Source organism: Parasteatoda tepidariorum, chromosome 9, assembly GCF_982258835.1.
Source record: "Parasteatoda tepidariorum strain Cologne lab strain chromosome 9, Ptep-v5.0, whole genome shotgun sequence".
Lineage (NCBI taxonomy): Eukaryota > Metazoa > Arthropoda > Arachnida > Araneae > Theridiidae > Parasteatoda > Parasteatoda tepidariorum.
In genome coordinates, this window is record NC_141763.1 from 45,587,305 (window position 1) to 45,602,615 (window position 15,311).

General features: G+C 29.8%; 2 protein-coding genes across 2 annotated transcripts in view; one reads left to right on the forward strand and one right to left on the reverse strand.

The window, feature by feature from the left end:
- Window positions 1-7,636: 7,636 nt before the first annotated feature.
- The window catches only part of Hsc70-5 (Heat shock protein 70 cognate 5), a 28,974-nt gene continuing 21,299 nt past the window's right edge, over window positions 7,637-15,311 (reverse strand). Inside the window, exons 13-16 of the mRNA XM_087151713.1 lie at window positions 9,690-9,902; window positions 9,507-9,599; window positions 8,061-8,201; window positions 7,637-7,973 (exon numbers count right to left, since the gene is read on the reverse strand). Of these exons, the coding sequence (XP_087007839.1) occupies window positions 7,875-7,973; window positions 8,061-8,201; window positions 9,507-9,599; window positions 9,690-9,902 (546 nt within the window). The 3' untranslated portion in view covers window positions 7,637-7,874. The remainder of the gene's footprint in view (window positions 7,974-8,060; window positions 8,202-9,506; window positions 9,600-9,689; window positions 9,903-15,311) is intronic.
- On the forward strand, window positions 14,481-15,239 carry LOC147804026 (uncharacterized). Its single transcript, XM_087151714.1, has one exon. It carries the CDS (start codon window positions 14,481-14,483, stop codon window positions 15,237-15,239), a length of 759 nt encoding a protein of 252 aa, XP_087007840.1.

The window sequence follows — 15,311 nt, forward strand, 5'->3', positions numbered from 1 at the left end:
TTTGATTTTTAAGGCACAGCAAAATTCGTTGAAAATTGCACGTAGATCTGGAGACAATTTCAGATCATTGTGTATGTCTGTGCATAAGCTTTTAACATGCATTTTGAATAGTTTAAAAAACTGCTTAGCAGTATTATGGACATGGTGCCAGGAATCACGATCGATGTCTAAAAGATGAGGACACTTTAAGCGAATTTTAACTTTTGATCCTGCATTCTTCCCCCTTATCACACTGCACGAATCTATAAGAACTGACATCAGATTCTGCTAAGAAATGCTGTTTTTTTTTTTCAAATATTTGGACGAGTCCATGAAAAATAGTCCATGAATCAACACTGTAGGAAGATAAGTGTTTAGTACTTATATTGTCTTCTGTCATACAATTGACAAGCACTGTCACTATCTTTTAATTGCCGTTATTCGTACTTTCGTCTAAGTTTAGGGTAAAGAACTGTCTCTGTAGATCATAAATGAGGGCTTCTTTTATATTCTTAGAAAGGCCAAATCTTGTTTTATATGAAGCAGAATTTCGATGCATAGTAATGCGATTTAGAACTTTTCTATCTTTGGAATCTCTTTCACAAGATTAAGAAGATTCGGTACTCTGAAAATAGCAAAGATCTTTCTACCATAGTCTCCAGTAACGCATTGCCTTAAGGCAGTGGCGTAGCGAGCTTAACTCGCGCCCGGGGCACAATACATTTTCAGCGCCCCCCCCCATTCGAAAACCATATAATATTATATGTAAAATATACTCCCAAATTAATAAATAAGTAAAGTAAAATAAATAAAGTCATAGGCTCAAGCTAGGCTTTTAATTTGAGACAAAAAATGCAGTTGAGAAAACAAGACTAGATTCTGAATTGTATATGATCATCTAGAACTAGTTCAAAAGATACCTATTATTTATTTTACATATTTATAAAGAAATATTTTAAAAACACGCAGTTTTAAAACAATAAAAAAGTGAATATTTATTATCTCTAAGGGAATACATATATTTGTTAATAATATGATTATAATACATTAATAAGACTAATTACTATGTATAAATTTTCCTTTGCTTTTCATGAAGCAACTTCATCAATAATATCATCAAAGTTGATTATTTCAAATTTTTCTCTTTCTACACTTAATGCTAGGTCACTTAGGCGATCTTGACCCATCGTTTATCATAGATATGTTAAAATCTATCTATCTATCTATGTTATATAAAACGCTAATACGTACGTATGTATGTATGTATCAATAAAACCGATGATATTTCTTTTCTCGCGCTGGCAACAGTTTTCTTTTTTAGTTGATTGGATTCGGCGCGCAAGAGCACGTAGTGAGCAACCAGATAACAATAACAAGAGTGAGCATTATCAGGTTGTTCAATTCAGATTCATCCACTAAAAACATGACAATATTTAATTTAAACTCAATTAGGAATTAATTAATTAATTGAAGTGAGAATGCTTTAAAAGGCCGCTGTTGAATTGATATTTTTCTACTAGGAGCTACCTAAACGTCTAAAAAACGTTTAAGTGTTTGTATTGAATGCATTGAATTTTTTTATATTTCGCGTTTATTTATGCATTGAATTTTCACTCTTTAAAATGCAGAATATTAGTGAAGCGAGCGTTAGCGAGCAGGGGCGGAGCCTCCTAGTTAATTTTAATTTGCTGAATGAACGTTCGCAGCTAGCAGTTGATACTGAGATAGTCAGGAGTATTAGAAGTGTCACTCTCAGGTTTGGAAAAACATCTTCTCCATACGAGATTATAAAAGTACGAAATTCTAATGGAGTTTTAGGTTCAATTTCTTATCTACTGCGGAGTAACATTTTGCAGTAACGTATTTCGATAAAGAGTTCTATTCCATTGAAATCTGTATAATAAAATTCACCCAAATTTGTACAATTTTTTTCAAGGTCGTTATCAACATTATCCTTGTTTAATAAATTTTCAATGTCTAGTAGAATTCCAAATTTGAATTTAAGGTCACTTAATCGTATACATATTTCTTGTTGGAGGCGATCAAGAACGCTTTTCATGACGCGAGAAATTTCATTTTCTGTGTCCAGAGACCAACATCTCTAGCCAATTCTCCGAGTATTTTGCGGCGTCTTCTTACACGTATTGTTGTATCAATATCCCATTTTTCACAAAGAGACTTCGCTTTTTCTATTGCCTCTTCACGGAGCTTATCTCAAATTTCGGGTAGTTCAGTTGCTAATGATTCAAGATTATTGAAAACTTCTCTAAAATTCATTCCAGGATCTTGTAATCTGAGCTTCACACGATCAATCCTCCTTAGGATTTCATACCAGAAATGAACTAAATATATGAAGCTAAAAGTTAGTATATTTTGCAACAGAATTGTAGCTTCACTTCTGGTGTCACTTGTAGTGGTAATGGCCTCTGCTAATTTTTCTAATTGTTCTACTCTATTCTCTAGCCCATCGACGATAACGCTAACAGCTTGTATTCCGCCGATCCATCGTGCTTCAGATTCACGTTTGACACTTTTTGTTAAAGCACTTTTTAATAATTCCCATCGTAATGTTGAACGTGAGAAAAACAGATATATGTTTTCAATTATTCCAAAACATGTCAAAACGATTTGATCTTGTTTAGCTGCAGTAACTCCTACTAAATTCAATGAATGGTTATCACAATTTACAGATAATGCTTTATGATTTTTTTTCCACTATTCTTTGTTAAAAACCAGATATATGACCCGCCATCACGGCAGTATTATCGTAACATTGTGGTCTGCAGTTTGTTAATGAAATTTCATCGGAATTTAATTTCTCTAAAATTGTATTTTCGATCGAGACTGCATCTTTAGCATGTATTTCAATAAAACCCAAAAAAGATTCTTTGATGGAAACTTTTTTATTCATAAAATCAACATCTACATACCTAACGACTTGGGACATTTGTTCTCGGTGAGAGATATCAGGAGTTGAATCAAACAAAAATCCATAATATTTATTTCTTTTGATATCGTTTATTAGTTGATTTCGAACTGTAGATGCCAGAAGATGAATGAATTCATTTTGGATCTGTGTTGACAAATATGAGACAGTTTTCAGAGTTTCTATGGCATGTTTAAGATGATTTGCTAGTAGCGGATCAAACTGAGCTACAAGTCTAAGTAAAGATAATAGGTTTCCTACTTTTGTACCAACTTGAAGTGCTAGTTTTTATACATGGCTTCATTATTTGTTTTATTACTTACCAAGAATGCCTTGAACTTGAAAGGTAGTAACACAGTGAAATATACATTAGAATTTATGCTAACATTAAACTTATAATATATAATACTTTATAACATTTCATTTTTATTCTAAGCAGAGCGCGATGACAAGGACGCAAAACTGAAAAATACACGCACAAAATAACTAAAACGTTAATATTTCGGGTATTTCCCTAATTTGTTGCCGACTTACACAACCTGTCGTAAGTGTCTAAGATACGTACAGTCACGGAAAAAAGTATCCGGAAGGTAACAAAAAAGGAATCGTTTATTTTTTAATACTGATATTTCTCAGGCACACAACAAATACGGCGTTTGTGTCCTTTCCTAGAAACGGCAAAACGATGTATTTATTGTGTGTCTCTTTTCGATCCTTTTGTTGTTATTTTCAGCTACTTTTTTCCATGTACATATAAGTACATTAGACTGTACATATAAGTACATTAGAGTGTTATTGTTATCGTTTTAACAAGTGTAAGCTACATTGCGTTTATGGAAATAAAAATATATATTGTCCTGAAAGAAAGAATGTTTGTACTTTGCACACTTCAAATATTTATTATTACATATTATTTTATCAGACAAATCAAGAAAGGAGATAATTTATGTTACTACACAGCGTAGATGCCATAAGAAAGTGCTGACAGACACAGGTTGAGTCAGCCCTGCCAGCAGGAAAAACGTGCCATTTCTATTATGAATATATTATTACAGTTTGATTTAGACTATTAATATTCCTTTTTATTTACAAATTAACATTTATTATATTACACTGGCACTAAAATTAAAAAATGTTTTCCAGAAATTAATTATAATAAAAATAAAAATTATACAACAATTTTTTGCTTTTCGGACCATTTGGCGCCCCTTTGTGAGTAGCGCCCGGGGCATGATGCCCTCCCTTGCCCACCCCTCACTACGCCACTGCCTTAAGGTTCACTGTCCATTCACTAAGTGATGTAAAAGGTCGAGGCAAATTTTCTTTGGTCACTGGTTCTAAAGTAACATATGCTGGGGGCAATCCATATGGAACTTAATTTTCGATCTTGTTGTTTCTTCCTCTTCCTTGAAAGTTACGAAAAATAAAAATGATTAAATAAATATGAAATTAAAATTTTTTTGTTTCGTAATATGAATTAACATTAATTTTTTATTTAAATATTAAACATGTTAAGTACAGGCAGGGCTGATAGCTTTCCCAAACTAGTACCAGAAGTACAATAACACTGAAATATATATTTAGCACGATTTTAAGGTGGTAACACTCAAGTAAAGTTACCAAATTAAAAAATAAAGAGCACTGAAATTTTATATTTCATATTGTAAAATGCTAAAATTGAGTTGATTACTTCGAATCAAGGTTCTTGTTTTTGGGCAAATCGTAACTAACACTTATAGCATTTTTTATTCGAACCACAAAATTTTTTTTCACAGCATTTCAGATTTTAGTTTATGTTTTTTTTGTTTTCCTATAAATAAAGAATATTAAGTTTCAGTTCTTAAAAAATCAGTTTAATTTTTCTCACCAAACTGAAAACTTTTTAGTTGCAGCCAGACCCGCATAATATGCATGAACGCGCGATTACTGTTTGCGGATACTTAGTCAACATAAAGCAAAATTTTTTGTGATTACTAAAGAAATTTTTTTTAAATATAAATTGTGCTTTTTCCTGCCATTGCGAACACGATTTCTAATTACATTTACATGATTTTAAATCTCACATCTCGATTCCTATTTACGCGATTTAAGACTAACATCGCGTTTCATATTCACATGATTTTAAAATTACAATTATGATTCGTGTTCAAGCGACTAAAAAATTGTGCATCAGAATTCGTATACAAGCGATTTTAATATCAAACAATCAAGATTCGTAAAGCGATTTTAAAATTGCGATAAAAACATTTAGATTCGTATTCTCGCAATTTTAAAATTAAATGTCGAGATTCGTATTCGCGTGAATTAAAAATCACGCATTGAGATTCGTACTCACAATTTACACACAGTACCCAAAAAAATGACAAAAATACCAAAATTTTTTTTATTGCTTATAATAAAACTTCAAACTATTTCAAATGTACAGAAAAAAATTCATCTCTCTATCAACATTTTTAAAAAAGTTATGAATGATTTTAAATTGTTCTAATACAGAAACTTGCTCAGCAGTCTGACTTCAAAGTGCTTTTTCGCATAGATGATAATTTTGTGTCTTAATTAAATCCTTAAGGAATTTTTTCTATTTAAGATAAAGCTTTGAAGTAAATTTTTTTATCTTGAGTATAATACTCTTATTTAAACTGTGCATGGAATAAGCATTTTATGAGGTATTACAACTTTTATGGTGTTATATATACCTAACAGGAGTTTTTACCCTTTTTTTTCTACTTTTTTACAAAATAATCTATAAAAAATATTCTAATTGATATATCAGCAAATGAATGCACAAAATTGTTAAGATAAATATTGCAAGCACTATGAAAAAAACTTTTTTTGAAAATATGTTAAAATAAAAAAAGCTTTAGGGATTTAAAAATTTAGAATTTTTTCGACTTTTTTTAAAATTTTAAAAAAATTAAGCAGTTTAATCATTTTTTGAAGATAAATTATTGATTATAACTTAAATGAGCATGTAAAGCATCCTCAAAATGAATGATTATACCTTTATTTTAAAAAATTGTTGCAAAGGTACTGTGACCCCTTAAATAAATAGAAAAAATATTGGACATTTTGTTTCGCTGGTATCTTAAAAGCGGTTTTCCACTCACTTTGCTCATCGTTACTCGCTTATAAACTTTGATTATTGATCGTATTATTAAATATTGTTTTATGGTTAGTTGGAACCATATTTTGAAGTATGGAATATCATCATGATTTATTCAGAATCATTTAATGGCTTAACTGTTTTCGTTATTTTAGTGTTCAATAAAAACTTATTGTTTATGAGCTATTTCCGTCAGTTATACAGGGTTATTCATAATTTCCTCCGGGGTTTCGAAGCGCTATAGTAAAAAAACGAATATGGCAAAAAAGAACGTATATAATTATTCCGAAAGTATTCAAGTTTTAATTTAAGCAGTTGCCGATAGATGGCAGTAACATGTACCACTGAAGCCAGTGGTAGTAAAGAAAAATAGCGTTTACACGCGGAGGGAATTATGAATAACCCTGTATATTAATTACCTATGGATAATTACTTATTGAGGTAGGTTGGATTCTTTCAAAATTAGCGCCTAGTTTTATTAAAACGTTGATACCATTCTGTGGATAAATGAATTTTATCAGTTCTTTAAAATTATTATTTAAAAAGTGTTTTTGCACATAAAATTTTTGGATGTCTATTTTCAGCTTTTTTTTAAAAAAAAATCTAACTCATCTCTGTAGTATGAACCAATAAATAGTTCTATAAGAATTAAACATTTTTTAAAAAATCCATGATTTTCAAACAAATTTCGCCTTAATGAGAGAGCGATGAAAAGGTCGAAACTAGTTACGAATATTACTTGCAAAAGGTGTTTTAAATGAGATTGTGTTCGTAGAGGTTTTTCATTTTATCCAATTCTGGTTGTAGCATTGCTACGAGATAACAAGCAATAAAGCCAAAACTTGAAAAGATTCTTTCTCACTTAAATACATTGAAACCCAGGAATTTATCGGCAGTGGATTCTCCAAAATCTTTAGGTGGTTTTAGCCTTGAAAGATTTTAACAACTTCTGTTAGAATTTTTCAACATTTACCCTCGCGTAAACAGGGAACAAATTAGATAATCAAACGAAAACAACCACTTGGGAAAGAAAATGAAACTACCACCACTCTTTCAAAACACCTGGTAGCAGTTTTTACCATCTTTGATTTTAAGTCTAAAAATAGCTTGCAGGAAAGGAAAATTACTTTTCTCTCTATTGAATAGTCATTATTACTTACTAGTATTGTTTATGGAATAGAAAAAAAATAATCAAAAATTAGCGGCTATCAAGTCAAAAAAATCACTATTTTTAAAAATTGGGGGGAGGGGGGAAATCCTACATTTCGTAATTTTTTTTTATTTCAAAATATATTACTGGATTTATTATCATTTGAAAAATAATAATGGAAATAAAAATAAATCTTGCTTAACAAAAATACTATTTAACACACTAAAATTTATTATAATAACAAATTAGTTATACAAAATAAGTACGTAATTCATAAAAGTTAACTATGTTGTCTTATAATTTTGAGCTTAACACAGAAGACAAGGAGCAGATAAAGTACTTGGTATTGAAACTGTTATATATTTTTCAAATGTACTAAAACATTTTAATTAAAAAAAAGAAAAAAGAGGTTTTTCTTTTTAATATAACTCAATGTCACTTATCATTGATATATGGATAATGAAATGAGACAAGGATATAATAATTTCAACTTATTTATTTTTGTAAAATAAAAATGACGTCACATTTATAATAATTTTAGTATCTACACAATCTTGGATGACCTATGATACAATGCAAGTGATTCTTGCTATACCCAACATCCAGTGTCAGACATGGCAGTCGATGTTGTACATGGCAAAGCACAAGCAGCAGATGAATAATTTATTTTCGCTAAATCAGTTCATTATTTGCACTTAAAATTTTACGCAAATGTTTTAGTTCTTTTCTTCTTTCTTTTCCTTTTCCTCTTTTTCATCCGTGGTACTGTCAGTGGTGCTTTCGCTGCCAGAGCTGGATTGCCTCTCATTGGCCATCTAAAAAATAAGCAAATTATTTTTGAAAAAAACTTTCCAATCATTTGAAATTACATTAATATCAATGAATGTAATAAGATAACTAACCTTCTTATATGCAGCTTCAAATAGTTTCAAAGATGACTGTTGCAACTCCTGCATGGCTTTCCTAATTGTTTCTGGAGACTCCTGGTCTTTATTAGTAATTAACTGCCTTACTTCAGAAATTTTAGTTTTTATATTTGTAACCTAGAGAAATGTGTACATCGATTACTGAATATTCTTCTGAGAAAAGTGTTAAACATAAAAGTGACTTAGACATTAGCAGTACAAGAACATGGAACCATTGAACCAGATTTAATATACGTTATTTTAAATGTAGCACAGCATTTCAAAGTGGAAAGAGATTTAACAATAAATGATTAAAATACCCCTACCCCTGAAAGCGATTTTTGTGCTTGGTTTGAAACCAAACACAAAAACAATTTACAAAGGAATCAAAGCTGTTTACAAATTTTAGAGATAACTGGGTTGCTACAAAAAAAAAAATAGTTGCTTTTAGTAGCTTAAAGCATGATAATAGTTGCCTAAATAAGACTAAAATTTTATTAAATGACTTGTCATATACCATGATCCATTTAGTCAAGGTGGTGGCAATATGATAATTTTTACATTAACATTGGTGTTCGAGCAATAAATTTTTATAATAAAAGATTAGTATATTTGCAGAAAATTAAATACTTTTTCATTAAAAAAAAAGAAGACTTTCTTCCCTTTTTATCAATAATTATTGAGCAAATTTATATATATAAACTTTGCAATTCAAAATTTTTTTAAAGGAAAAAAGAATTAAGTTCAAAAGCTCTTGCATGCTGTCAATTTATGCTAAAAAACATTGCTAGGAGAACAGGAAAATCTCACAATAATCTCTCTTTCTTGAAAAAAGTAGCCTTTACCCTTTTCAGACAAATAAAAAATTTGCCATAGTCACTTGAGGCCAAAAATAGTTGCATTTTAGTCGCATGGGGCAAACCTGAGATAATAATAATAAAAAAAAAAGCATTTTTAATTGAGGACCACAGTATTAGAAATCCTTCAGCCCAGTAGCAGATGCTAAAGATCAGAATATTTGAAGATTTTTAATTTTTTTTTTAAATCTCAGCACATGAACATAATTTTTCTCTCAGATTTTAAAATGAAGAAAAAAAACAGAGGCTTAAATTATTACTGAGAAGAGAACAGAAATTTTTTTTTTAAATTCCTAAACTCAAATACTATTTGTTTTAAGAGTTGCCAATCTTCAGATATAAATGTAAAATAAAAGTGTGACTTTTATCTTGAAATCATTCCAAGATTGATTTAGATGCAAGAAGAAAGGATGAAAGTATTAACACACAATCTGTCAACTATCATTTGCGTAATCTTATTTAAAGATAAAAAATGGCAGGCTATAATTATTATAAGCTGTCAAGATCATTTGCAGTTTTAAAAAGAAATTATTGTTCAATTTTATGCAAATGTCAATGAAAAAGAATTTCAAAGAGAATATTTTACCTCTTCCTCAGGAAGTTGGCTCTTAAATTCATCCATTTTTGACTCAGTGTCGTGGATAATACCTTCAGCTTGATTGACTATTTCTACTCTTTCCTAAAACAAAAACCATTATATACACAATAAAAAAAAATCTAGAAATAAAAAGTAAGGATTAAAAGATAAAATAACCATAAAAAAAACTACCTTCTTGATTTTATCTTCTTCAGCATACCTCTCAGCATTCTTAATCATGTTTTCAATTTCGTCTTTGCTTAAACCACCAGAAGATTGAATAACAATGTTTTGTTCTTTACCAGTAGCCTTGTCACGTGCAGACACATGAACAATTCCATTAGCATCAATGTCAAAAGTAACCTCAACTTGAGGAACACCACGAGGAGCAGGAGGAATTCCTACCTAAAATAACAATTCACAAATATATTAACTAAATATTAAAGAAAATAAAGTAATTAAACAAAAGATAACAAACAATTATTCGTAATTAGACATAATTAGCTTTAACGATTCCCCCGTGACAGAATAGCAGCGACATGGCAACATTGTCGCAGAACGTTACAGAGTTATTGCAGAAAGATCTTTCTTTTGAAAAGCAAAAAATTGTTCTTTTCTAATAGAAAAAGCACTTTTCTTTTCTATACAAATTTACATATGATACTTGAATGATGCATTTAGATAATCACTTTTTGCCGTGTTCAAAGTATAATAAATTGATGTAATGTTTCGATTGTATTTTCGGCAGTTATTGATATTGGTTTTCACATGGGTTTTAAATATTCCGACATATTTCAAACAGTATTCGAATCGTGCATTCAGTATTTACTTTTGAAGGCAACAATTCTACCGAATTTTTGGCAGTTATTGCCATTGATTTCTCCATAGTTCTTAAATCCGATACTTTTTTATGCCATGTTATTTATTACAACAACCTATTCTCAAAATGAAACACGCGTTTGAGGAGTCGGATTCGTGCGATTTCGTCATCGATCTTTTTTTCGAAAATCATTTCTACACAACAAAATTCTAGATTATTACCCATAATGTTAGAATAAAAAATTATTACATGTTCAAATTTTAAAAAAATATATTATATATTTCTTTTAAAAAAAAAAAAAATTAATAACATATATGTTTGTTATTATTAAAAGTATCTTGCAGTAAGAAATTAGAGATATAGGGTTTGTCGCAGACAGCCCGAAAAAATTCTGCCACAGGGAATGATTCTAAGCTAAATGTTAATTATATTATGCTTACAGCCGTAAAAATTTAGGATATACAAGAAGTGATTTTCACTATTGTTTGTTATACAGTAAGAACAAGCAAATTATTTAGACATTTTTAAGGACATAAAAATTCAAAACAAGTATGGTATTCCTACTTTTCCAACAATACAATTTCTTTCTCTTTAGGAAAGCTGTACAAATGATGTAATGCTTTTAAAACTTCAGATGATAATTAATAAATAATCAAATGTTGCATTCCAAAAATAAATAAGAATAATGAAAGAAATTTAGGAGGAAAATCTCAACTTAATGGAAAATGTAAGTAAGTGCTGATTTCTTTTCACATAGAAAAATATTTTGACAGCAGTACAATTAATTTAGGAGTTTTTCAAGGCTTCAATTGACAATATTAGTCATGAAGTTCTGCTGAGCTCCATTCTGTTAACCAGAGTTACATTTTCCTCAATGCAATTTTCATCTTTCTTGGAATAAGTTGTGAGAACAGTACAATTGATTCAAGAGTTTTTTCTTTATAAAGATTCAGGTGACAATAACAATTAAGTTCTGCAGCAGAATTCAAGAGGGGGAAAAAATGAAATTTTAAAAGATGCTCAGATATTTTTTCCACATTGCATTTCAGGTGACGAAAAATGGTCATCCTAGCATGACTATAATGTGATCATATTTGAAAACATTTATTTTCAAGTTGATGGAAAACGTAAGCACAAGATATCATCTTTCCATGTAGAATAAAATCATTGACAGCAGTACAAATTAAGAGTTTATAAAGGCCACAATTGACAATATAAATAAGATCTGATAAGCTATTAACATTAGTTTCTAAAAAATCAATATAAAATAAAACAAATTTTACAATGAATTTTTACAAAGAGAGAAGAGACATAAATGTCATCATTCATTAGAAAATCAAGAAATTCTAATGAATTCTTTTCCACATAACATTTCAGGTGACGAAAAATAGTCATCCTTACAAAATAGTACAGAGTATGTTTCAATAAGAAGAGAAAAGAATTTCTAAATACTTCTAAGAAAAAAGGCCAATGAGAAAAATGTAAGTAAATGACAATATCGTTTAAACACAAAAAAATATTTTAAGATCTGTCAGGAGTTTTTCAAGGCTTCAAATAACAAAAATAATAAAGTTCTGCAAACTCCATTAAAAAAAAAAAAAAAAAGCCAAATATTCAATTTTAACAAAATTGAAACTTGTAACTTAAGTTGTATCAAGGAAAAAATATAATGATAAAAGATATTTTAACGATGCTCAGATATTTGTTATGAGAGAGGGGAAAAAAATGGCCCTCTCTGCATGGCATAACTGTTATTTTATAACATTTGAACATCATTATTTTCATAAACAAGGGAAAAATCTCAATTTAATGGAAAATGTAAGTATGTGATGACATCTTTTTACATAGAATAAGATTTTTGACAGCAGTACAATTAATTTAGGAGTTTTTCAAGGCTTCAATTGACAATATTTGTTCAGAAGTTCTGCTGAGCTCCATTCTTTTAACTAGAGTTACTTTTCATCAATGCAATTTTTATCTTTCTTAGAATAAGTTTTGAGAACAGTACAAATGACTCAAGGGTGTTTTTTTCTTTATAAAGATTAAGGTGACAATAACAATCAAGTTCTGCAGCAGAATTCAAGAGGAAAAAAAATGTTCTAAAAGATGCTCAGATATTTTATCCACATTGCATTTCAGGTGACGAAAAATGGTCATCCTAGCACGACTATAATTTGATCACATTTGAAAACATTCATTCTCAAGTTGATGGAAAATGTAAGCACAAGATACCATCTTTCCACATAGATTTAGAATAAAATTATTGACAGTTGTACAATTGAAAAGTTTATAAAGGCCAAAATTGACAGTATTAATAAGATCTGATAAGCTATTAACATTAGTTTCTAAAAATTAATACAAAATAAAACAAATTTTACAATGCATTTTTACAAAGAGACATAAATGACAATAATCAAGAAATTCTAATGAATTCTACAATAAAAAGCAAAGAAACTTATTTTTTTAAAACAAAAGCTCGGGTATTTTTTCCACATAACATTTCAGGTGACGAAAAATAGTCATCCTTGCAAAATAGTACAGAATATGTTTCAACACGAATGGAAAAGAATTTCTAACTACTTAAAAGAAAAAAAGCCAACAAGAAAAATGTAAGTAAATGCCAATATCTTTTACACATAGAAAAATATTAAGAGCTGTTTAGAGTTTTGAAATGCTTCAAATGACAATAATAATTAAGTTCTGCAAATTCCAATTAAAATTATTAAAAAAAAGCCAACTATGCAATTTCAACAAAATTGAAACTAAAATTATATCAAGGAAAAAAAATAACTATAAAAGAAATTTTGACGATGCCAAGATATTTGTTATGAGAGAAGAAAAAAATGGCCATTCCTGCATTGCATAACTGTAATTTTATAACATTTGAGCATCATTATCTTCATTAACAGGAGAAAAATCTCAATTTAATGGAAAATGTAATTAAGTGCTGACATATTTTTACATAAGATTTTTGACAGCAGTACAATTAATTTAGATTTTCAAGTCTTCAATTGACAATATTTGTTCAGAAGTTCTGCTAAGCTCCATTCTATTAACAGGAATTACACTTTCATTAATATAATTTCTATCAATACAATTAATTCAAGGGATTTTTCCTAAACCTTCCAATGACAATCAGGAAACTCAAAGTTGATGAGAAATGTTTGTAAGTGCTGATATCTTTTTACACAGAATAAGATTGTTGACAGCAGTACAATTAATTTAGGAGTTTTTCAAGGCTTCAATTGACAATATTAGTCAAGAAGTTCTGCTGAGCTCCATTCTGTTAACTAGAGTTACATTTTCATCAATGCAATTTTTATCTTTCTTGGAATATGTTTTGAGAACAGTACAATTGATTCAAGAGTTTTTTCTTTATAAAGATTCAGGTGACAATAACAATTAAGTTCTGCAGCAGAATTCAAGAGGAGAAAAAAAATGAAATTTTAAAAGATGCTCAGATATTTTTTCCACATTGCATTTCAGGTGACGAAAAATGGTCATCCTAGCATGACTATAATGTGATCATATTTGAAAACATTTTTTTTCAAGTTGATGGAAAACGTAAGCACAAGATATAATCTTTCCACGTAGAATAAAATTATTGACAGCAGTACAAATTAAGAGTTTATAAAGGCCACAATTGACAATATAAATAAGATCTGATAAGCTATTAACATTAGTTTCTAAAAAATCAATATAAAATAAAACAAATTTTACAATGCATTTTAACAAAGAGAGAAGAGACATAAATGACAATAATCAAGAAATTCTAATGAATTCTAGAAAAAAAAAAAAAGCTTTAAAAAAGCTCAGGCATTTTTTTCCACATAACATCTCAGGTGACGAAAAATAGTCATCTGTAGTATTATTATTAATCGATTCTTGAATCGATTAATGAGATGATTATAAATATTTTATTATATGTTGGATGGCAACAGCTACAGGAAAAAGATAGAACAGCAACGATGAATAAATACTTACTTACTAACCTTCTGAATAAGATGTCTTGTATTAAAGCGATGAAACAACACTTCAATGGTGACCCGGACGTGATGATTTGAATTGATATTAATTATACCCATCAAGAATTTTGTTTAGTTTGATTCTGATCTCAGTTTGGAAAAAAAAAATCTGGTGACGCCATTCAGACTTCTTTCGCCATGTCTGAGGTAAGTGCTGTACAAATACCACTATATAACAGATCAGATCCTGCTCTTTGGGGTATTATGTGTGAAAGCACGTTTAGATTGGCATCTCCCAAACCTATAACAGAATCTATAACCAAATATAATTACATTGTTTCTCAATTACCGCCAGAGATTGCATCGATTGTACGAGATATTTTAATGAATCCTGATGCTACAGATCCTTACAATAATTTAAAAACAGAATTAATTGTTAGATCAGGCGAGTCATCGCAACAAGAAATTCGCCAACTTTTGTCTGGTGAAGAACTGGGTAACAGGAAGCCTTCCGAACTATTAAGGATTATGAAACGTCGTGCAGAAACATTAAAAGTCCCTGAAAAGCTTATGTTAGAATTATTTTTGCAGCGTTTGCCAACATCAGTACAAACGATTTTATCAGCTGTTTCAGATTTAACTTTAGAAAAAGCAGCCGACATTTCCGATAAGATATTAGAAGTCACGCCAGTTCCCATGGAAACCCACTCTATAACTGAAAACGATTCAAATTCAATGGAAGAGAAATTACTTCGCCAAATAAAAAAATTAAATGAAAGAATTGACAAACTTGAAATTTCTCGCTCTCGTTCTCCTTATCGCAGGAACAGAAGTAATAGTGTTAAAAAACGAGATTCATCTGTTTGCTGGTACCATCGCAATTTTGGAAACAAATGTAAACCAGGAAAATGCGTTATGCCATGTAAGTTTCGGGAAAACGGAGTTGGCGAAGAATAAACGCGACATGTTCTTTGCCACAAACATCGCGTCGCCTGTTCATTCGAGACCGGACAACAAACTTATCATTTC

Bases quoted from the DNA above. Each gene is read 5' to 3' on its own strand.
- LOC147804026 (XM_087151714.1), top strand. From the start codon at position 14,481: ATGTCTGAGGTAAGTGCTGTACAAATACCACTATATAACAGATCAGAT.